At 46.0% G+C, this 23981-nt stretch overlaps 1 protein-coding gene across 1 annotated transcript; it reads right to left on the reverse strand.

Moving 5' to 3' along the window:
• Positions 1 to 1176: 1176 nt before the first annotated feature.
• BATF (basic leucine zipper ATF-like transcription factor) lies at positions 1177 to 22557 on the reverse strand (the record flags this gene model as incomplete). Its single annotated transcript, XM_084239853.1, has 3 exons — positions 1177 to 1514; positions 20208 to 20312; positions 22495 to 22557. 3 exons carry the CDS (start codon positions 22555 to 22557, stop codon positions 1305 to 1307), a joined length of 378 nt encoding a protein of 125 aa, XP_084095979.1. The 3' UTR covers positions 1177 to 1304.
• Positions 22558 to 23981: the final 1424 nt, after the last annotated feature.

The raw sequence follows: 23981 nt of genomic DNA on the forward strand, positions 1-23981 counted from the left end.
AGTAGGAGGCAGTGGGCAGCAGCAATCCCTTGGAGTGACTGAAGGTGACACTAAGGGTGGCTGCTGAGGGGCTGAAGTAGATGCCTGGCATGGTGGTCCTCCTCACATGTGGTGGTCCTCATCACTCAGCGGAGGCCATGTGTGTGGGCAGGTGCTGCCACTGCTCCCAAGCAGTGATGGGGACAAGGCTGGAGCATGCCATCTAGGGGCCCTCAGCCTGGGGGTCTCTGCAGGGCAGGTGCACCTGGAAGCAGGGGATCAGAGATCTCTGGTTGCAGGCTCTGCCCAAATGGGTGAACTTGAGCACAACCTTGTATCACCTGAACCACTTCTGTCCTCAAACCCTGCTCAAGATGGCGGCCTGCAGAGCTTCCCAGGGACAGGCAAAGTTAGCACAGCTGTATCACAGCTTTCCAAGGGAAGTGGACTCTTCAGAAGGACATGTGCATCCATTGGCAGGAAAATCCCTGTGTCCCTAAGCCACATGTTGCCCCAGGAGAACATGAAGAAAGCACTGGCTTCCACAGGAGGGGTGCCCGTGTCTTACTAGAATGCCTTGCATGGCCCTGACCCACCATCGCCCTGGGCCAGCCATCTAGAGGGAGCTGGGTAAGTGTGGTTGTGGGAATGGGCGGTGAGAGGACTGACATGAATGACCACTACACGGAATGGCATCTGGTGCTTCTTCCTGACTAGAGAATCACTGGGTGACAATTTAGAAAGCACCAAGGCAATGAGGAAGAGAAGGGGGGAGGTCAAGGGGCTCGATGGAGCTCTGAAAATGCCTTGAAAAATCTCCGCTTCCCAAGTAGATTAACAGTCCAAGTGCAAGAAGAACTCCAATAAGCAGAGCCTGCAGAGTTCAAAGGGCTCTTGGGGCCAAGGACAAAAGATGGTCCCAACCCCTCAGAATTTGGGTTTCAAGGGACAGTGTAATAGAAGGAAACTGCCTGGCCAACTTGGTTTCTTTTTAGACATTTATTTAGAAAAATAACCCTCCCCTGCCCTCATCCCTTTGTGCTATGGGATGTGGGCATTTTATTTCATACAATCTAGATCGGGTCTCTACCCACATGGGGGTCAAGTATAAGCGGTCAAGTATAAGGGAGTAAACGCTCCTGGAAGGCCACCCACACTTCCAACTGCTGCAGTCCTGTGCTCAGTCCTGTCCAGGCCTCGGCCTCGGGGCTCCAGATGGCGAGAGGGCTCTGAGGGGTGAGGGCTGCCTGACGCCAGTCTGTGTGCCTCCACCGAAACCTCCCGGAGCAGCTGGGAGGGGCTCTGTTCTGTCCACCTCTGGAAGCTCAGGGCTGGAAGCGCGGGGAGCTGACGTGAGGCTGGTGGAAGGCATGGGCACTGTACACCACCTCGGGGGGCGAGGGTGTGCTGGTGGCCAGCACTGAGCACAGGGGCTCATGGCTGCTTAGCACTGACGAGAAGTACTTCACCTCCTCTGTGAGCTGCTTGATCTCCTTGCGCAGAGCTGCATTCTGTTTCTCCAGGTCTTCACTCTCCTATGGGGGAGAGATTGGCATTGGAAATTAATACTGGGGAAGGTAGCAAGATGAGGGGGCAGCAAGAGGCATCTGATTAGCTTTCCATCAGCCCAGCCATAGAGAAGGACACTGGAGAATTTTTCTGCACACAAGTGCATGCCGGTGTGCACATATATTTGCCTGTGTTGTACGCATGCCCAGGAGCCTCTATATAAACACATGGATCTATGTGCATGTATGTCTACATATCAGGTTGAACCACATGTAATTGCTGCTATTTGTCTGTTTTGACCTGTAAGACCGTTTCATACAATCCCACCTAAGAGACGTGTCTGTGCAAATGTGTGTGTGAATTTGTGTGTGCTCCCTGTGCACCGGCACATGGATCTCTGTGACTATGCTTGTGGGTAAGAGTGGCACGTTTAGGTTGGCTTTAAAAATGAGAACAGTTTGTAATTACTAATTTCACCCTATTCCACTCTACATGACACCACGTTTTCTTCAAGGGGTCCTAGGGTTGGCATGAAGTCTTTGTTGTAAGAATCCATCAGGAGTTACCTGCTTCACCCAGTTTCTCAAATATTTAGGGTCTTTCTAAATATGAAATAGTCAAAATCCACGACAGTCTTCTATTCCACTCCATTCTGCTCACCCCTGGGTCTGTTTCACAGTACTTTGGGTATGTTCCAAACATGTGTTCCTTCTTTTTTCCAGAAACATCTTTCCCCCATTGTTTAGATACATGTTGATCAGGAAAACTCCACGTAAAAAGATTTGATTACTGATCACATCACGTAATCAACACGTACACTCTGGTAATTAGCATCATTGGGAAACAGTTCCACCATCAGAAAGCCCAGGGAATCATATTTCCAGTGTGACTTTCAGGTTCACATTCCTTGACTGGATCAAACACTAACATACCACCTGTGCTAGTCACTGGCGCCCACAGGAGGAGGGAAAACATCACTGGAGACACAAATAAATATTTCTGTTTTTTAAAAAGTGACTTAATATTTAAACTCCAGGTCTTATTTTTCTAGTTCTGTTTGATTTATGTCACCATATCCCAAACTTGGCTATCTCACTAGAATTAATTCAAGGTAGCCTCTATATTATCAAAAATATAGTGTTAGGCTTCCTGAAGTCTAACGATGTGAACTCAGTAGGTTTGGAATTTGGCATGAATTCTGGGGATCTGAATTTTTACTAAACACCCTAGGTCATTCTAATGATCAGTCAGGTTTGAAAACACAGGCTAAATATGATATCGGATTTGTTTCAATTAGTCAACACTTTCCTATTTGACTGTCTGGCACATAAAATGAGCTCAAATGTTTGCTGATGGGCTGGCTGATAACATCCAACTGCTGAACCAGGAGTGAATTCAAAAACTATGGTGACAGTTAGCAGATGTAAGATCATTTGACATTTAAAATTTGTCTTAAAAAATCCCAACAGGAGTAAGAGCTTCTGAGAGAGCTTGTTACACCGCCAGTTGCCCTAACCCACATACCTGGGGGTTCTTTGGTAGAAGAGCATACGATTCAACTCTGGCCTTACCCATCTAGCCCGCTTCCATCCGTCTGTGAAGGCCAGAGGAGAGCATGCTCAGCTTCAGCCTGGCATTTCCTGTATGTGGCTCTGAGCTAGAAAATGCGCCTAGGTCAGTACAAAGGAAACCCCCATCTCTAAGATGGGGTGGGTGTGGGATACCAAGAGCCAGTGGTGGAGTCAGAGGTACGGGCTTCTTCTGCAAGGTGCGGCTGGCTCCCTCAGCTTACCATTTGGTTGTTTTCAGGCACATCCCAGGAGGGCATCCCCTCTTTACCGAAAGATAAGATAAAGCAACACATGAGACTGGGGGATGTTTTTAAGACGGGAACTGGGGGCTGTGAGTCCTGCCCCTTTCTCTAGCCCTTTCCTCGCCCCCTCTGAGAGTTTCCACTGGTGACAACATTTACTGTAAATTCTGTGCTCCAGAGAGTCTGGGCAAACCCCAAGCAGAAGGGAGGGGTGGGGTAGGCGGGCCACAGGGACCAACCGCCCTGACCTTCTCCCCGCCTAGAGGCAGGCCCAGCTTTCGGGAAGTGACAGCAGCTTCTTCCTCCCTAAGCAAGCTCTGCTGAGCTCTCTCTGGCTTTCTCATTTGCCGCTCCCTGCCCCACCCCCACCCTCACAGTCCCCCTTGACTGGCAGATCCCAGAGTTCTAGTGGGGGTGATAACTGTTGCCACCTCTAACCAGAAAGCAACCACCTGTGACAAGAAACATCTTTACCTTGGGAAGCAAGACTGCTTCCTGCTAGGGCCCCAGAGAAACCAGAGGCCCTGCCGCCAGCCAGCCACTTACAAGAGGAAGAGTTTGACTTCCCTTGCAGAGGAAATGGCTGATCTGGGGCCTCATCCCTCCAGTCCCCACCTGCCGCTGCCCGGTCCACCCCAGCCCTCCTGGGGACATCCTGCCTTGGAAAGGGCTCACACAAGACAATGGCCACTGGGGCACAGGGACGGTTGTTTGCCCGAATGTAGAATGGGCAAAATTGGACATATCCCCTGACTTCCTCACTGAGCCTAGAACTCAGTGAGGGGGAGGAGGAACATTTGGGAAGTAAATTTTGGCTTCTAACATGCAGGGCTTCTGCTCTGGTGGGGGAGGGGGAGGGGTAGGTCTGCATTTCGGTTTCCACAGAACCTGCTTTCTACTTTTTGGAATTCATGTAAGTGCTTCAGGCACCTCACAGTAAATCTCCCAGGTTGGCGTGGAGGCCAGCTGTTACCATTACTCCCACTTCACAGATAAGGCCAACGGAGACCCTAGGACAAACTATCCCCCAAGATGACTCTGGGAGGGAGAGAGAGGGGCAGCAGCTGCTGGGAGAAAGGGCTTTAGAACTCACCTCAAGACACTGATTTTCTCAGAGGTCCAGAAACTTTGAGTTAATTGTGCCAAAACCCCATAGCATGTAGGGGCAGAACAGGCCTTGCCTCCAGGCTGCCCCTTTCTCAGCCCTGCAGCTTCTAGCACGCCCAGCTACTCTCCCTGAAAGACCAGCCACTCAAGTGACCAAAGGTCCCCAGAGCTGCTGAGAAGCCCTGAGCTGCCCTCTAGGCTCCCAAGAGAAAACTGGGTCTTGCTAGGGGGGGTCTGATACAAAATAACACAAGACTCCCAATCCAGTCACTCTGTGCCTGTCACAGAGCCCATCATCTGCCTCCTGACTGAGGTGGGAGGGGGGAGGAAGTAAAAGGTGGGAGGCACCTTCTGTCTGACTGTTCTGTGAGGGGCTAACTCAAGGCCAGCCCCCCTCTAGGTGCACAGTGGGTCAGCATATATGACAAAGGGAGAACCCACCTGCAGTCACTGGGGACTGAGGTCCTGGGTCCTGTCTTGCTGGATTGTTACTTCCTCTCTGAGTCCTAGCGGCCTCACTTTAAAGCAGGAAGCATGGACCAAGACAGTGATTGTCAACCATGATCACACATGAGACTTAACAATATGGAGGCCCAGCTCTGATTTATAAATTAGGGGGAGCAGCCTGGGCACTGGGTTGTTGCTGAATTCCAGGGGATTCTAATGTGCAGTGAGTGAATGTGGAAAGCCACAGGATTAGATGGTCTCTAAGCCCTTTCCAATTCTCAGATATTTCAGATTCCAAATGGGCTACCTGAGTATATTAGCAAACCAAAGCCTCTAACCCCTAACTGTTGGAAGGAAGGTGTGTGCGTATTGGGGATAGAAAGATGTACATGCAATTTATGTAAGAAAGATTAGTAGGAACCAAATTTTTAAGAGACGAGTCTAGTTCAACTTAACAAATAACATTCATTAAATGCTACGATTTTACCATACTATCACTCTTTTAAGTATTTTATAGTTATCATTACGTTTAATCTTTGTAGCAACGCTATGTGATAGATAATAGTATTCACATTTTACAGAAGAGGAAAACCTAAGGTACAGTGAAGTTAAGCCATTTGCTCAAGATCATGCAGCTTGTAAACTGCAGCCCTAGTACTTAAATTGGGGCAGTCTGGCTTCAGAGGCTGTGCCCACCAACCCCTCTTCCCTTTGAAGTCTGTTTCAATCTTACGATATTTGGTAATTATCTCCTGTGAGGCCTCCACCCTGTTGACTTTCCAATTTCATCTTCCTTCTTTTCCCACCTCATGCAAATCCAGATGCCAATATTCACAATTCTCCCTCACCTGTGGGGTCACCTGATACCACCCCATCACGAACCACAAGCAACTTCGGGGTAGCTAAGGAGGCTTCATGGGGGTGTGGGAACATTCTGGGAAACTCCCTCCTGGAGGGCCAAGGAGGGGGTCACTCACAGAACTCTTGAATGATGGGGAATCCCCAGGCAGGTCCCTTACCCTCAGGGAAGCCAACTGGGACCAAGACCAAGGACTAGCACTGGCCCAGAGCTCTGACAGGGACTCTCCAGATATCTGAGCAGAGCTTGGTCCTCCTCCCTCCCACTTCTGTTTAGTGCCTTAAACTTCTCCTTGATTTTCTAACCACAAATTCCAGAGGGTAAAAAGAGTCCCTGTGTGTTTTCTTCTGAACAGAACATCTTATCATTTATTGGGAGGATGACCTTTTAGTTCCCATCCACATTGAAATAAGAGAGTAGTATGTGAAGTTCACCCCTCACACCAGCTATATGCTCAGTCTCCAGCAGTTTCTACCCCCTATCCACCGAATACTGCCTTAGAGTAGAGCCCACCATCCTGGAGAAGTCTGAGACTGAGAGGTAGGACCCTTCCTAAGCTAGTCTGGTAGTTGACTATGTGAATTTCTAGCACATCCATGCCTACCTCTCTCACCAATCCTGGGGAAATCAACCCTGACTCCTACTCCTCCCCCTATGAGGGGCAGAACAGGTCTTGCCTCGAGGCTGCCCCATTCTCAGCCCTGCAGCTTCTAGCCACAGAAGAGGAATCACTAGATCACATGTCTTTGCAATGAATAATTTGTCTGAATCTGGAGAAATTATCACTGTCATGTCTTAAAGCTGAAGCTCTAGGATAGGGGCCTCATTATCAACAGATGATTAGTCACCTCAGTCATGCCTTCACGATCCTGTCTAGGGTCCCACAGTCTTTTCCTTGGCTTCAGGACTATGATTTCCTTGACTTTGTATGTGACAAACACTAAAGATCGACTCACCAGGCCTCTATTCCAAACTTTCCCCTTGCTTTCCTCTAGAGAGGCTGGGAAAAGAATACCCTTAAATGCCCAGCTTCCCTTGCAGCTAGGGGTGAACATGTGATGGATTCTGACCAATGAGAGGTAAGCAGAAGTACTGGTGGGCAGGGGTGCATATGCAGAATTATCCTTCCCAACAGAAAAAGCAAAGGCTCACCAGGACAAAGGCCACCCTCCCTTAACACAGATTAATGCCTGGAGGTTCAGCAGCCATCTTGCAGCCTTGAGGATGAAAGTCACAAACCAGGCCTGGCCATACAGAGAAAGAAGAGGAGTTTGGCTGTTTAATGACATCCTGATTTGTTTCCACTATTGAATTTCTTGTATTTTAGAAAAGTAAACCTTGATGTATTGATGCCTCTGATGATTTTTCTGTGACTGGTAGCTGAATGTAATCCTGACTGATATTTCAATTTAGAAAGGTCATCAATAGCAAGTTCAATTCTGAAAAACAGACAACTAATAATTACCATCAATACAAAGATTTGAATTGTTCACTTTGTTCTTTGTTCTTCAAATTGTGGGGTGCCTTGGACAGAATGTCTGCTTATATACCCAATATAATTGCTCCAAATTCACTCCACATATTCTACTGCATGTACCTGACAGTGAGTGACCTTGAAGGCAGCTCCCTGAACTCTCAACCCTAGTTTCACACTGAAATCATCTGAAGAGCTTTGAAAAGAATCTTAATTCCTGGACTTCTAGTTAATTCCAATTTAATTCTTCTGGGGTGGGTCTCAGCCATCAAGATTTTAAAAAATACTTCTCAGGTGAGCTTTTCATGTTCATTTCTGGTTCCTCTTCAAAATAATATAATAATATAGCACATTTCACATCATTAATTTATTACCTATTTATATATTTAACTTCATATTTTTGTTTTATTAAATTTATTTTACATTATGTAGAATAAGTGATATAAAGAACTTTAGGAAGGTGGGAGAACATTTGAAAGTCAAAAAACTTTTCTAAAAGTAAATGCCTGTTTAAGGCAGAGTGACTTACTATTATATTATTTTTATATTTGGTGAAAACAATTTCAAGTAGCCCAGAACAGTTCATTCTTATGATGGGAAGGCAAGAGGCAGGGCATCTATTTGAATTTCAGTAATGGTAACTGTCAAACTAGTTACTCTTTAGATTTCTGGGCTCCCTGAGGCAAGGGCTTATCATGGTCCTCAGTTTTGTCCTCAATGACTAAGACCCTGTCCAGCAGGTAGTAAGTGTTCAATAAAATCATGTTGCTTGACTGTCAACTGAATCTACCATTGTTTATCAAAATCTGATGTGCACCTGAAGAGTCTGCTAAGTTACTAGGTGATATCCATGATAATTCAGGGTGGGTATTTTAGCAAGCATTTAAGTACTTTCCTGCTCCCACTTTATAACTCTGAGATAGCTACAAATGAATGCAAGAGATTAATTAAAAAAAAAAAAAAGTCCAGGTCCATCCCCTACTTAGCAAATCATTTGTTTCCCGAATTAAAGCTCTGGAGTGAGGTAGCAGATTATACCACTTAAAGAGCTCTGCTCTGCAGGTAATTTCTCTACCTTGGACTTGACCTTCCCCATCCAAACCAAGCAAAGGGAACTTGACCAGCTGTAGTGAAAAGCTACGCCAGTGAGTTCTTAGCGTTTTTATGAACAAATGCAAATAAGGGTATGTGTTTTCACATGTGCTCATGTATCTGATATCTTCATCTGGTTGATTTCTAGAAAAAGGTCAGGCTCCCTGCACTAAACAAATTAATTCATACAACCTCTCCCCAATGTAAAACGAACAAAAAAGTAATGTTGCTGTTTTTATATTTGCTGTCTCATTTAACCCTCAAACAGTCCAGTGAGGTGCTATTCCTTCCCACCTTGTAGATTACAGCTTAGGTTCAGATAGAGTTTCCCGAGGTAGGATTTGAATTCATTTTGTTGACACCCCGACCCCTTCACCCTGCCGCAGTCTGAATCCTGTTCTGTAACACAGTGACCTTCATTCCGTGCCCTCCTCACTCCTCACTAACCAGCCATTTAACCTGCAGCACTCAGCTGGGCCCCAAGGCTCTGCAGAGAGCACCTTTCCCCAGATCTTCCCAGTCTTTCTCTTTGACTCAGATTTCATCTCAAATGTCAGGCCTCACAAAGGCCTTCTTTGATTCTCTTCAAAAGCACGCTTCACCTTCATGCCATTAGACATTGTTTATTCCCCAATCTGTCTCCAATTAAATGTAAGATCCATGAAAACAAGGACTCATCTGTCTTATCTCTGTTGTATTCTCAGTGCCTAGAACAAACCATACTTGACACCAAGGAGACTAATACATACTTGTCCAGTGAAAGAATCATTTCTGCTGACATTTACTCTTGCACTGGCAATGTGGCCTAGGCTTTTATAATTTTCTGTACCACCTCACCCTCTTAGCAATGAGGCAGATTCCTCTATGTGTTAAGAACCAGAATATGGGCCTCCCCTGGTGGCGCAGCAGTTGAGTGCTGGTCTGCAGCGCCTGTTTGATCCCCGGCCTCCGGGCGAGGGTCCCATGGCGCGCAGACCTCTCCTGCCGCCCGCTGCTCCCCTCAGCAGTGTACTTCGTCTGACTGCCTGTTCTGTTCCCCACTCTGGCTCTGGTGAATTCTCTCACCCTCCTGCACTTCTGACTGTACCCAGTGCTTGTATAAATAAACAAATTCTTTAAAAAAAAAAAAAAAAGAAAAGAACCAGAATATACTTTAGTTACAAAGAGCTCCATTGCAGAAATTGCATTTGATTCTAGGAATTTAATTCCTCTGCTTGGCTCTAAAATATATAACTGCTCTGGGACTTACATAAGTTTTCTTAACTCCATTTTAATTTTATGAGTTATTGATTACTAAGGAGAAAGTATACAATTTTTTGCTTGTGTTCCCCATTACAACATTCTCAGTTAGCCATTTTGCCCCCCAGGAGATGAGCAAGGTTGGGAGATATTTTTGGTTGTCACAACTGGGCAGTGAGGTGGTGTAGCTGTTATCTCATGGGTAACATTTACATTTTACAACATAGTAAGACACCGTTCCCCCCAACACACACCAGTAAGAATTATCCAAGTCAAAATGTCAATAACACCAAGGTTGAGAAAACCTTACTCTGTATCATTTTCACAATCAGAATAGAAAATGGGTTATTTTCATTTGGGTAGGAAAAATATTGCATAAACTTTCTACTCATAGTCTCTGCCCACTTATCTCCAGGTATTCTGATGTTTTTCTTTAAAAGGATGTTCTTCCTACAGTATAAATGTAAATCTGCATTTTTCAAATTTGATCATGAAGATGTCTTCGGAGTGGGCAGCTGTCAACTTGTGACCTGTGATCTGTATTAAGTTTGGACAGAAATTCTTTATAATGTCAAAGCCAGTGTGGAACAGACCCCTTTTATACCTCCAAACTTAACCACCCTGATCCATTCAGGACAAGCAGCTAGGAGGGGTGGATGGCCTTAATATGTTTTTCCTTCCTATTGAAAATTGTCTAATTTTTTATTCTGATTTACAAAATGGTACATAGTTGTCCTTAAAAAAATACCAAAAACAGGGGCCTCCCTGGTGGTGCAAGGGGTTAAGATGCAACCTATGAGGCTTCCGCAGCCACTGCAGCATGAGTTCAATCCCCGTCCAGGGAGGTGACCCACATGGTGCAGCAGACCTCTCCTGACTTGCCTGCTGCTCCCCTCAGGAGTGTATTTTGGTTAATCTGCCTGTTCTGTTCCCCACTCTGTCTCTGGTGAATCTTCTCACCCCCCGCAACTCTGGTCTGTACCCCAGTTCTTGTATGCATAAATAAAATGAAATCTTAAAAAAATGATTAAGTTAGAAAAAAAAATATCAAAAACATACTAGGAGGACAGTAAACTTCTCAAAATTTAACCACTCAGAAATAATAAACATTAGCATTTTACAGAGGATCCTTTCAGACAGGCATGCAAACATGGCCCAAACCCACATATTTTATATTAACAGGATTATATTCTATATACTTTTTGTAACTTGCTTTTTTCCCCAATGCAATGCTGTATCATGGACATCACTCTATATTTTGATAAATGCAAATCTCCATAGTCCTTTTTAGTACCAATATAACATTCTATGGTAGGAACGTATCATAATAAACTTAATTCCCTGTTGAACATTTCCCCGATTTTATAGTTTTGATAAAATGTTTACTGTTCACAAATAATGATGAATTGAGCACCTTTGTGCATCATTTTTTCTTTAAGTTCTTATAAGTGGTAGTGCTGCCACAGTGTATCTCATATGGGACATTAATATTTATTGCTACAAGGCTTTGTCAAAAAATGATCCCAGTGGATATATTGTTATGTTGCACAGAGATGTCTTTACTTTCTTGACTAGGGTTAACGATGGAGGAAATAAATGTAAATTTTGGAGGGTGTTTCTTAAAGAATAAGAAGAACAAATTCACGAAGAGAGTCAAGGGAGATATCAGTTCGGAAAGAGGAATTCATTTTCATGAGAGTCCAAAGGAAAAGGCTCTTAGCATTGTTGGTGGTTAGGAAGATGAGCTCTAAAGTCAAACAGTTACAAGCTGTGTGACTGTGGACAAGCCACTTAGCCTCAGACAGACATTATATAAAATAAGATTTTTGTGCAGATTAAATGAAATACTGCAGGTTGAGCACTTAACACAATGCCTGCTTCATAGTCTGGGATTATTGAGTACATTTTTAATAAAATGAAGTTGAGGGCCCCCCTGGTGGCACAAGGGGTTAAGCACAGCACTGTGAAGCTATATGCAGCCTCTGCAGCACAAGTTTGATCCCCGGCAGGCCAGGGAGCTACCCACATGGCACAGCAGACCTCTCCTGACTCTCCTGCTGCTCCCCTCAGCAGTGTATTTCAGTAGATCTGCCTGTTCTGCTCCCCACTCTGTCTCTAGTAAATCCTCTCACCCCTCAAATGTCTGGCCTGTACCCCAGTTCTTGTATGCATAAATAAATAAATCTTTCAAAAAATAAATAAAAAATAAAATGGAGTTGAGAGCAATGGAGGCCCAAGAGAAAGATCTCTTTTCCGTGGATCATTCACTGACTTTACACCCAATTTAGTTTAGGAGGAACTAGTCAGAACATTCCTTTTGTAAGTACATTACTCCACACAGCATGCCGTTAAAGCTCCATGTGTGCCTAATTGCATGATTTACACTCATGACCTTTTTATTTGGCATTAAAGACATACCCTGGAACCTGTTAGTCTTTCTCTTTTTTTAAGTTAGTGTGACATTCCTTCAGGAGCCAGCTCTAGGCAAGCACGTGTCCCCATCCTCATGTCAACTTCTAGCTTTTTTTTTTTTTTTATAGAGGCATGCTTTATTTATTTGTTTGCTGGTTTGTTTGTTTGTTTTGTTTATACTTGCACTGGGTACAGTCAGAAGCGCGGGAGGGTGAGAGAATTCACCAGAGCCAGAGCAGGGAGCAGAGCAGGCAGAAGGACCGAAGGACACTGCTGAGGGGCGCAGCGGGCGGCAGGAGAGGTCTGCGCACCATGTGGGACCCTCCTCTGGTGGCCTGGGAGCAGCCGGGGATCGAACCGGCGCCGCAGAGGCTGCGGGCAAATTCGCAACCCAGCGCTCAACCGCTGCGCCACCGGGGAGGCCCCAACTTCTAGCTTTTAAGCTTGGTAATTACTCTCCTTTGCTCCCAGTTCCACACCCAAGGTCAGCTCTTACCTGTCAATGCACAGTCCAGGGCTAATATTACTGTTTGTACTTTACTTTTAGCTTTTTCATGAATATGTCTTCTCAATTCATCTCAACTCTCTTTCCCATGGACCTGAGACACTGACTCAAAATTCTTCCTGCTACAAGGCACCAGTGAGCCACTACAAGCAATAGGATGCCCACACAATTGAAAGCATATGCCATCCCTCAGAGGGGCTGTGACCTTAGGATTACTCAAATACAAAGCGACAGTTGGTTCTTCCAAAGGACTGAGATATTCTTGTAGGATGTTCAAGGGATAAAATGTCACAATGGAAGACTATTCCATGTTTAAAATTAAAGTTGGAAAAATCACATGTAATCATGATCAATGTTGAGAATTTAAATGTTTACACTTTAAAAATAAAAGCATATGAGAAAATCATCCAAAAGGGTGAAAAATGCAAAGAATCTCTCTCCTATTTTAGATCTTAAGTCCTACTTTTAAGAAATAAATATTGGGCCTCCCTGGTGGCACAAGGGTTGTTAAGCACTGCACTATGAAGCAATCTGCAGCCTCCGTGGCACGTGTTCAATCCCCGGCTGGCCAGGGAGCAACACACATGGTGAGGCAGACCTTTCCTGACTCGCCCGCTGCTCCCCTCAGCAGTATACTTCGGTCAGTCTGCCTGTTCTGTTAACTGGCTCTGGTGAATTCTCTCACCCTCCCACACTTCTGACTGTACCCAGTGCTTGTACAAATAAATAAATAAATCTTGAAAAACAAAAAGATGTAATTCAATATTTTAATAATGTCATGGTATTCCACTGAATGGACAAGCTATAATTTATTTAATTAGCCCCTTACTGATGAATCTATAGCTTGATTCCAGTCTATAACGAACAATTCAGCAACGATTAGCTTTACACTTACATAATTGTATAATCTGTGGATGCCTTAGTAAATAGACACCAAGATAAAAAAAAATGCCAAATTACAGGGTATATGCACTTACAGTTTAGACGGACAGATTCAATATTGTCCACCACTGGAATATACTGACGTATACTCCTACCAATAGTGTGTGACGGCACCTGCTTCTCCATCGCCTGAGCAACATCGTGTCAGAGACATTATTTTGTCTTTGTCAGCCAGGGGAATTTCACTGTTGCCTTGTCATTTCTCTAACTAAATGGAATCTAACATCTTCCCCTTGCTTTCTCTCTCTCTCTCTCTCTCTCTTTCTACATCTCTCTCTCTCTTTCTCTCTCAGTCGCCTATTCATAATCATTACTTATTCTTTAATTTTTTTTAGATTTATTTATCCCTGCATACAAGAACTAGGATACAGGCCAGAGGTGTAGGGGGTGAAAGGACTCACCAGAGACAGAGTGGGGGCCAGAACATGCAGACTAACTGAAACACACTGCTGGGGGGAGCAGCAGGTGGGACAGGCGAGGTCTGCCGCACCCGGTGGATCACCTCCCTGGCAGGGGATTGAACTTGTGCTGCAGTGGCTGTGGATAGCTTTATAGTGCTGCGTCTTAACCCCCTGAGCCACCAGGGAGGCCCCTCATTCTTCTTTTGAGTTGTTAATCATTTTCTTATTCTAAGAGCTCTCAATATTAAGTAACTATGCCCTTTTTTGGTCAGATGGGTTGCAGATATTTCTCATAGTCTGTCATTTGCCTTTGATTTTGCACATAGTATTTTAAGCTGTACAGAATGTGTTAACTTTTAATGTGTAAAGATAATGCATATTCATCTTTTTCTTTATAGTTTCAGGATTTTATGTGTTACCTGGAAAATGCTTAATTCTGAGATTAAGTTTTAATGCTCATATTTTTCAAATTTCCTTAGTTTGTTTTTTGTACATTCAATATGTGGGTGCTGTATTACAAATGAAGAATCTATCTTTTTTTCCCCCTCAAATGTCTAGCCAGTTGTTCCAGCTCGAGTTATTGACTAACTCAGCTTTCTCTCACTGTTTGAAACATCATGTTAGTCATTTTGCATTTGTATTTGTTTTGGGAATTGACATATGTGTTGAGTTTGTTTTTGGGTTGGTTTCTGAATTCCATTCTGTGTCATGTTGCCTTTTCTACATTGTTCTGACACCTATATTTGTGATTCACTTTATTTTATTTAAGATTAGTTTTTATTTTGTTTATGCATATAAGAACTGGAGTGTAGCCCAGAGGTGTGGGGGGTGAGAGGATTCACCAGAGACGGAGTGGGGAGCAGAACAGGCGGATTGACTGAAATACACTGCTGAGGGGAGCAGCGGGCTACAGGAGAGGTCTGCTGTGCCATGTGAGTAGCTCCCTGGCTGAGGATCGAACTCATGCTACAGTGGCTGCCAAAAGCTTCATAGCATTGAGACTTTAACCCCTGCGTCACCAGGGAGGCCCCATGAAATTCACTTTAATACCATGTTCAGTTCATCTTCTCTAATACATTTTTTCTGTAGAATTTTCCTGGCAATAGCCACACAGTTATTTTTCATTGGGAGCTAGTCCAGTGCCTTTCCAATTCCTAGAAAGTCTTATTGGGTTTTTATTTGCATCACATTAACTTAAACAAAAACTACAGATTAAGGAAAATTGCTATCTTTACATAAGGTATATCTTTTGATTTATTTGAGTGTTTTTAAGATCACTTACAATAATATTAAAATTCAAAAATCTTAAGTCCTATGTATTTTCTGTTAGATGTAATCCTCCTTTTGTTGTCCTATTATAAACAGACTCTTTCCTCCTATTAAACTTTTCTAGTTGGTTATGGGTTGCATGTTAGAAAGTTTTTATTTTTTGTGTTAATTTTGAAAGCAGAGTGGATTCTTTTACTATTTTTAATAGTTTTTCAGCTGATGACTCTGGATTCACTTACCAGCTACTGATATAGTTTAGAAACAAAATTATCAGGATATTTCTTCCTCCTGTATCATCGATGCCTTTACTACACCCATGGCCTCTGCAGTGTCTGTGGGAGGGAAGTGTGATGGGTGCTTGTATGAAATGTCCAACCAAAGGAGAATTAAAACAGAATGTGGACTGTGTTGGTCAATATCACACTTAGGAAAAGAAGCACGTGCTCCAGCTTATGTGAGGGGTGGTCGTGCTGGAGATGTTCTAACGTTGCCTCAGATTAAACACAGTCTTCAAAAGAGGCTCCTTTCCTACTCTGCTGTTTTAAAAGCAATCAATGCACAGTATTTTGCTGTGAACCACTTATAGGACAGACACTGGAAATGTTAAGGAGGAAGTATCCCACACGGTTACTGGAGAAACAAGATAATTCTCTTGATATTTTAAGAGAGATAATGGTGACAAGAAAATGAGGTTACTCCTGCATCATTGAGGCTAGAATACTAATACAGCCATGATGCTTCTTTGATACTGTTCTCTCAGTACTTGCTAAGCCCTGGTGTTCAGAGTATGGACAGAGGAGTCCTATGGCTATATCTGAGGCCTAGAGGGTGGTTCTGGAGCCTCAACATATTGAGCCAAGCGTGGATGGAAAAAGAGTTAAGTGCAAATAAAGCACTTGAATGCTGCTTGAAAATGCAGCTTGAAAATCAGAAGATTTTCGGAACTCCCTGGTGGCTCAGGGGTTAAAGACAGTGCTATGAACCTATCCGCAGCTACTACAGCATGAGTTCGATCCCCAGCAGCCAGGGAGAAACCCACACGGCGTGGCAGACCTCTCCTGTCTTGCCCGCTACTCCTTTCAGCAACGTATTTCAGTAGATCTGCCTGCTCTGCTCCCCACTCTCTCTGGTGAATCCTCTCACCACCACCTCCCACCCCCGCACCTCTGGCTTACACCCCAGTTCCTGTATGCATAAATAAATAAATCTTTAAAACAGTAAAATAAAATAAAGAAAATCAGAAGATTTTCTACGTGAATCACAAACATAATTAAGAGGATAAAGCACCCATTATAGTCTGAGAGGAAACTGACATTTCACACAACAGCTAAACCCTCTGTTTGATGGCAGATTTATGTGCTGTTGCCAAACACTTCTACCCAGAGCCAAGATACATAAGTTGCACTGACTGCAATCCCTAAGTTGGCTATGCAAACTGATGTGATCCACTCACTGTCAAAAAATGAAAACAGGGACTCCCTGGCAGCACAAGTGGTTAAGCACTGCACTATGAAGCAATCCGCAGCCTCTGCAGCACGAGTTCAATCCCCGCCGGCCAGGAAGTTACCCACATGGCACAGCAGACCTCTCCTGACTCGCCTGCTGCTCCCCTCAGCAGTGTATTTCACTCAGTCTGCCTGTTCTGTTCCCCACTCTGTCCCTGGTGAATCCTCTCACACCCCCACATCTCTGGCCTGTACCCCAGCTCTTGTATGCATAAATAAATAAATCTTTAAAAAAAAAAAAAAAGGTGAAAACAAATGCTAAGGGCTCCAAAGAAAGGAGTGGGGAGAGGGCAATGGGGATGCTCTAGAGATAGGCTGGGGCCGAGGGTGTTGACATGGTGATTGCATGACTGGGGTTCCATGGGCCCCCAGAGTTATTTCAACGCAGTCATGACGTGTATACTCAGAGGGGCTAAATCATCTGTTCCAACGCCTGTTGGACAGAGAGAGACAGCCAGAGTGGAGAACCTCGACACAGCAAAGAGACAGAGACGTCATCCTCACAGATGTCTCCCAAGGGCTTGAATGAAGACTGGTGAGTTGAACTTACAGGGAGAAAGGAGCAAGCTAGGGAAGCTGACTCAGTCACATTAGGAGGGGGGAGCTCTCTGTCACTAGAAGTGCCCCAGGTATAAGGGGGGATTATTTCCCAGGAGTGGCCTAGGGGCACCACAAGCATCAAAAGCATATCTGAAATTTCTAGACTTTAAGAAATCTTTTAGGCCTCCCCTGGTGGCACAGCAGTTGAGCACTGGGCAGCGAAGCTGCCCGCAGCCTCTGCAGCGCTGGTTCGATCCCTGGCTGCCGGCAAGGGTCCCACATGGTGCACAGACCTCTCTTGCCGCGCCCGTTGCTCCCCTTAGCAGTGTATTTCATCAGTCTGCCTGTTCTATTCCCCACTCTGGCTCTGGTGAATCCTCTCACCCTCCCACGTGTCTGACTGTATACCCAGTGCTTGTATAAATAAATCTTTAATCAAAAAAAAAAAAATCTTTCAGTTCTGAAATTGTGCAGTAAATATTTTGTTTCCACAATACATAGGCTTTAAATACATTGTTATTGCATAATAAATTTTATTATCTATTATAATGCAGAAAATGCATATGTGTCTTAAGTTGGGGTTATTATTTTGCTTCTTGGAATAACATATAATAATAACCATTATGGAACCTCCCTGGTGGCACAAGGGGTTAAGCACAGCACTGTGAAGCTGTCCCAGCCACTGAAGCATGAATTTGATCCCCAGCGGCCAGGGAACAACTCACATGGTGCAGCAGACCTCTCCTGTCTCGCCTGCTGCTCCCCTCAGCAGTGTGTTTCAGTCAGTCTGCCTGTTTTGATCCCCACTCTGTCTCTGGTGAATCCTCTCACCCCTCACACCTCTGGCCTGTACCCCAGGTCTTGTGTGCATAAATAAATAAATCTTTAAAAAAACAAAATCACGATGAGAACATACAAATGGTAACATGTTTAGGCTGCCCAGCACGGGCCCAAAGGGATGCACAGGCACGGCGCTCATTCATTTTTCTTTCAATTCAACAAATATTTACAAATTTAAAGCAACATAGTATGCAATGAACTATGCTGAATACATTACAAATAAAACACAGGCGTTCCATCAGACACGTTGCCGCTGCCTGCCCTCGGCTCCCTTGCAAAGCCAAAAGAAGCATCTTTTTTCTACAACTATACCATCCCTGTACCTGGTGGACAAAAGCAACTGTTCTATCTGATGGAATGCCAGGCCAATCTTTCAAATAAATACAAGCCTATTCATATTTTGAGGCAATTGCTCATTTTTAACCATTAAAAAAAAGCCAGTGGCTTTTTTTACCATTAAAATTTCTAAGATGCTAGAGATTTGGAAATGGATCAGGAGGAAGGGCAGGAGGGTGAACTTGCTAGAGGAGGGACGGGAGGCTGGAGGAGGAAGGAGCCAGTGAAGTAAGCTGGTTGAATAAGAACCAAATGAAGGGGCAGATAAGAGAGGGAAGGCAGTAAGGGCTGGGAGACCAGGAAAAAAATGTCACTCTGGAAAGAGCACAGCACACCTAGGAGAGGATGCTGCAGCCTTGGGTGTGGGCATCGCATTTCAGCACCCCCGGAGGTCCCTGCGTAGGCTGGGCCTGGGCCTTCTCTACAAAGTTTGACATTGGAGGCAACTCAGCCTGGAGGATGACTACCCTGATAAGTATACTTGAAACTTACCTGTCACAGACCCCGGGGGGATATCATTAAAAACTGAAATTTCCGGGCCTCCCCTGGTGGCGCAGCAGTTGAGCATTGGGCTGCAAAACTGCCCATAGCCTGTGCAATGCCGGTTTGATCCCTGGCCACCCGCGAAGGTCCCACATGGGGCAGCAGACTTCTCCTGCCCCGCCCGCTGCTCCCTTCAGCAGTGTATTTTGTCAGTCTGCCTGCTCTGCTCCCTGCTCTGGCTCTAGTGAATTCTCTCACCCTCCCACGCTTCTGACTGTACCCAGTGCTTATACAAATAAAAAAATAAATAAATAAATAAATCTTCAAAAAAAAAATTGAGGGGCCTCCCTGGTGGCTCAAGGGGTTAAGCACTGCACTATGAAGCAATCTTCAGCCTCTGCAGCACGAGTTCGATCCCCAGCCGGCCTGGGAGCTACCCACACGGCGCAGCAGACCTCTCCTGACTTGCCTGCCTGCTGCTCCCCTCAGCAGTGTACTTCAGTCAGTCTGCCTGTTCTTTTCCCCACTTTGTCTCTGGTGAATCCTCTCACCCCCCATATCTCTGGCTTGTATCCCAGGTGTTGTATGCATAAATAAATAAATCTTTTTTAAAAATTGAAATTTCAAAATTAAATCTTAATGATTTTCTGAAAAGAGGAGTAAGGTGGAGCATCCTTGTCTCCTTGCCCTAAATGCAGCCCAAGATGGTGGCCAAGTTGCCTCCCAGGGTGGAACTATGTGTGATCTTAACATTTCAGGATAATGAGCTCCCCCAAAGCACTTAGCTCTTCTAAATTCCTCCTAAAGGAGGTCCTGCCTTCTTCTTGCTGTGGCTCCTACAGGAAGGGGCTCTCTCTCAGGCCACCCCAACAACTCTGAGCAGGTGGTTCTGCTTCCACCAGCCTCTGGGCTTCCCACATTCAATTTATCCACTTGTGCACCCTGGACCTCAGGCAAGAGAGGCTCATTTCTCTTCTCAGCCTCCTGACTCAGTCCTCATGCTGAGTCTTCTCAATACACTCACAGTGGGCCTCCCTGGTGGCTCAAGGGATTAATACGCAACCTATGATGCTATCCGCAGCTACTGCAGCACGAGTTCGATCCCCGATCCCTGGCCAGGGAGCAACCCACATGGTGCAGCAGACCTTTCCTGCCTCGCCCGCTGCTTGCCTCAGCAGTGTATTTCAGTCAATCTGCCTGTTCTGTTCCCCACTCTGTCTCTGGTGAATCCTCTCACCACCCCCCCACCTCTGGCCTGTACCCCAGTTTTGTATGCATAAATAAATCTTTAGAAAAAAATGCACTCACAGAAGAGCCTCCCTACCCCATTTCACCCTGCAGCCCTCACCCCTCCACTTGCTCTCTCCAAACAGGTAGATTCAAAGATATAGCCCAGGTTCCACAGTGGTGGGGCAGGACCCCAGCTCAGGAGGACACAGAAGCCTGAACACTCACCAGGTGCAGGGTGTCAGCCTTCTGTGTCTGCCTCTGCCGGCTCTTCTGGGCAGCGATGCGATTTTTCTCCCTTCTCTGAACTTTTCTCGCATCATCTGATGAGTCCTGGGAAGCAGAGATGATATAAATTAGGCACGTCTGCTCTTCTCTTCTAAGAGGCACTCAGGTGGTTGGTTTTCGTCCATCCAGCCTCCCATTTCTTCATCTTTTCATTTATTCATCCATCCACCTGTTTATCAAAAGCCCAGGCCCCAAAGAGAGCTCTTCCCCACTGTCTATTATGCTTCCTGAGATCTCGGTCACTTTCTTGTAAAACCTACAGGAAGAGGGCACAAGATCTTGAGGTCTCAAGAGGACCGTATTTGGGAAAAAATGGTTAAGGCAATTAAACGCGTTTTACTGCCTCTCCTTTTCAGGGCTGCCCCACCCTTACTCTCACTTTTTGAACTAGAACTTTCTTGCTATTTTATGCCTGCTTCTGTGCAAATACTTTTACAAAGTTTTCTTGTTTAATTGCCCGATTCTGCACAGTTATATTATGGCTTCCATTTTAAACATGAGAAAATTGAGGCTCCAAGAGCTTGCCTGAGAGCTCACGGTAGTCTGGGAATTACATGTTCTCACGATAAGTCTGATACCTAGTCCCCACCACCACAACCACCTGCCTGGCCTATACCCCACATGTCTCTATCTTCAGCTTGGGCCAAGTTCCCCATCCCAGATCTTCCTCTTTCTTCCCCTATTCCCTTCATTATGCTCAGTGACCTTGACATTCCCTGAGGCTTTGAGCACAATGTCTGGTACAAACCAATGATCAGGATGACCTTAGGAGGAGTTTACCTGGCCATGCAGGTAGTGAGTGGGTGCGTAGGAGGATAAGGAGACCTTTGGATATTTTCTGAGTAAACCCCATAGATGGGCATATCTTCTGCTTGGGCCTAGGGTAGTCCCAGCCTTTCCCAGAGGCTGCGATGAAGCCCTTCAGCAGTTCCCTCCCTAACCCGCCACATCCCCACAGGAAAGGGCAGGACGGTGCTCACCATGCATGTATCTCACCAACACACCCAGTACTCCCAGGCATTGCAACAGGAGGGCATGGGGTTAGAAAGGAAGGAAGTGTTCTTCCTCTAAGGGGGATGGGAACCAGGTTACCATGGAAGCCATGAGTAATTTCCTTCCTAAGAAGAGTGCAGACTTCCAGGCAGTCTGAGACACTGACACCATCTTGAGCAGAGGACTGGATTGTCTGCCCCCTAGTGGTCTCCACCAGGATTTCTTACAACCTGTGCTCCCCTGGTATATAGCGCAGCAGCTCTATTACATGTTTAAATACTTTTACTTGGGCTGCAAAGCATTTTGAAAGCCCTTTTGGTGATCTATGCTAAGAATGCAATTTTTAATCAACACAGGTGGAGAAGAAATTTTAACCCATTGATAGATGAGAAAGAAGCAGCCTCCAATGGAGACCCATGTCAAGCGGTGCAGTGAAAGGAAAGCCCCAGAAGCTCTGAGGCAGGGTGCCCCACTTTTGAGGCAATCTTCACAGTGAAAACCTTTGACTTAAACCTAAACTCCAAGCCATCCCAGAAACCCCTACCATAATCTCTGGTTTCTCCAGAGCTGAACTGAGAGCTACGAATGCATGTCTCCAAGTCTCCAAGCCACCTCCTGATTTATTTCCTTCTTCCTGTCCAGAAGCCACAGAGGACAGAGGCTCCAGCATGCTCTCCACTGGCTGTGCCAGTGCTCTGGGCACTGCCCCATCGATAAGAAAAGATCTTTCCGTGTTGACCAGGCTCTCCCTCCTTCTAACTTGCTTGTGTTTTATTCTTTATTTCTCCCTGATCCCTTTCTTCTCTTGCCCTGATGTTGATGTCTGGGAAACGGCTTATCAAGGGCTTGGGCTAAGCAGCCCCCTCCTGCCTGGGAGAAGGCAGGCCCTGTCCTCCAAGAGCCTGGACCTCTTTGATGTTCGTTCTCCTCTTGGCTTCCTAGAAAGCTTCATGGGGTGGGAACCCAGAGGAGGTGGAGGCCATCAGCACCCCTGGGGAGCACAGTGAAAAAGGGGCTTTGGCAGAATGGGTGAAGGATGAGGGCTCCCACCCATGTGCACAGCTTAAACGCAAATACCACATCCTAAGTCAAATAGAGTGCTCCTGCCTCCAGCCTAGCACGCCAGGGTCCTCGCTCCTCAGCTCCTCGGCTTCCAGGGCAGGACAAGGACCCTGCTCCTCTGCCTGCCGCCCAGGGGATCAGGAGGTAGGAGGGCGGAAAAGGAGGACTCTACCTGCTTGCCCGGGGGAGGAGAGCGGCTGAAGCTGGAGTCACTGCTGTCGGAGCTGTGAGGCATGGCTGCAGTCTTCCGGCTCTGCTCACAGCCCCAGATGCCTCTGGGCTCGCTGGTCACCAGCTGGCCTTCCTGTGTGGCGGCTCCCAGGCCTCCGGCTTGCCCCCCTCTGCGGGTCCCTCCTCTACCAGCCCTGCAGCCACCTCTGACCCCTGCGTCCTCCTCACTCTGGGGTGCAGAGGCACTGCTCCCCGCAGGGACATGTCGCTCGCTTTGGGGCTGGCGCTCTCTCTCTTGTGGTTTCTGGTAACTCACGCTGGAAGTCACATGGGCGGAAACTTAAACAAGTTTGAAGTTAATTTGAGAAAAAATACATATCTGGGAAAAGACCCACAGAATTATGTGAAAGAAAGAAAAAAAATACACAAAACCCCAGATACCTTCCGACAGTTTGAAAGGCTGAAGAGCTCTCTTCAATTGATGGAGATAAAAGAGTAAAAACAGCCCAGGGAGGGAAAAACCCCAGCCAGAATTAGCAAGTCCTTCTGTCAACATGGGCAGAAAGGAGAGGACAGCAGGGAAAGAGTTTCCATTGTCACTCGACTTGATTTCTAAACCAAAATAAAGCCATGAGATTGGGATTTCTTTCTGGTTTTCAACTGAAAGCAGCTGCCGGTCTTGTCTGACGATGGGTCTTCCTCGCGGCCTCCGGGCAGCCGGCCCTGGGGTGGGCTGCGGACCACGGGGCTGGAGGGCACAGTCCCTTCCTATCAAACAGACCAGGCTGTGGTGATCTGAGGGTCTCAGGGGAGGTGCTGGAATTGATGCTCTCAATGTTTATGCAGCCCCTGTGCCTCTTGGCAGGAGGCTCTCTTTGGAGAAAAGAAGCCTCTTATGTGGAGGGCCTCTCAGGAGGTCAGGACAGGCCCTGAATCTTAATGATTCAAGAAGGCTTCCCTCACAGTCTAGAGGGAGAAGCAGAAAAGAAGAATGAAACGAGCTCTACACTTGGAGTCAAACCAACCGGGACTTGAATTCCTGCTCTACCTCCTACCAAGTCTGTGGCCTTGGGTAGCTCCTGTGTCAGAGTGTGTGTGTGCGTGTGTGTGTGTGCGTGTGTGTGTGTGACTGAGAGAGACAGAGAGCAAGAGCGATAAAACCTGCCGCCTTGCCTAACTCTCTGCCCTGTTTCAAGAAACATATAATGTATTAGAATGTCCCTGGCAGACTAAACTCTGCTCCCCAGATGGCCCTTCCTCGCAGTGCTGCCCTCCTTGCCGTGCTGCGCTGTAACACCCCTAACCTTGCCACGAGCCCACGTGTGGAGCTTTCAGTAATCAACCTAACACTACTCACCTGGGCACCCTGGCGTTCTAAAAAGGCCTTGATCCATTCCCAGGCACAAAGCCAAATGTTTGCCTTGCTCGTTCTCAGGATTGAAGGAATTGGGGTCCCTACAGGATTTTATATCCACTGGCTGAATTTCT

The sequence above is a fragment of the Talpa europaea genome (assembly GCF_964194135.1).
Source record: "Talpa europaea genome assembly, chromosome: 8".
NCBI lineage: Eukaryota > Metazoa > Chordata > Mammalia > Eulipotyphla > Talpidae > Talpa > Talpa europaea.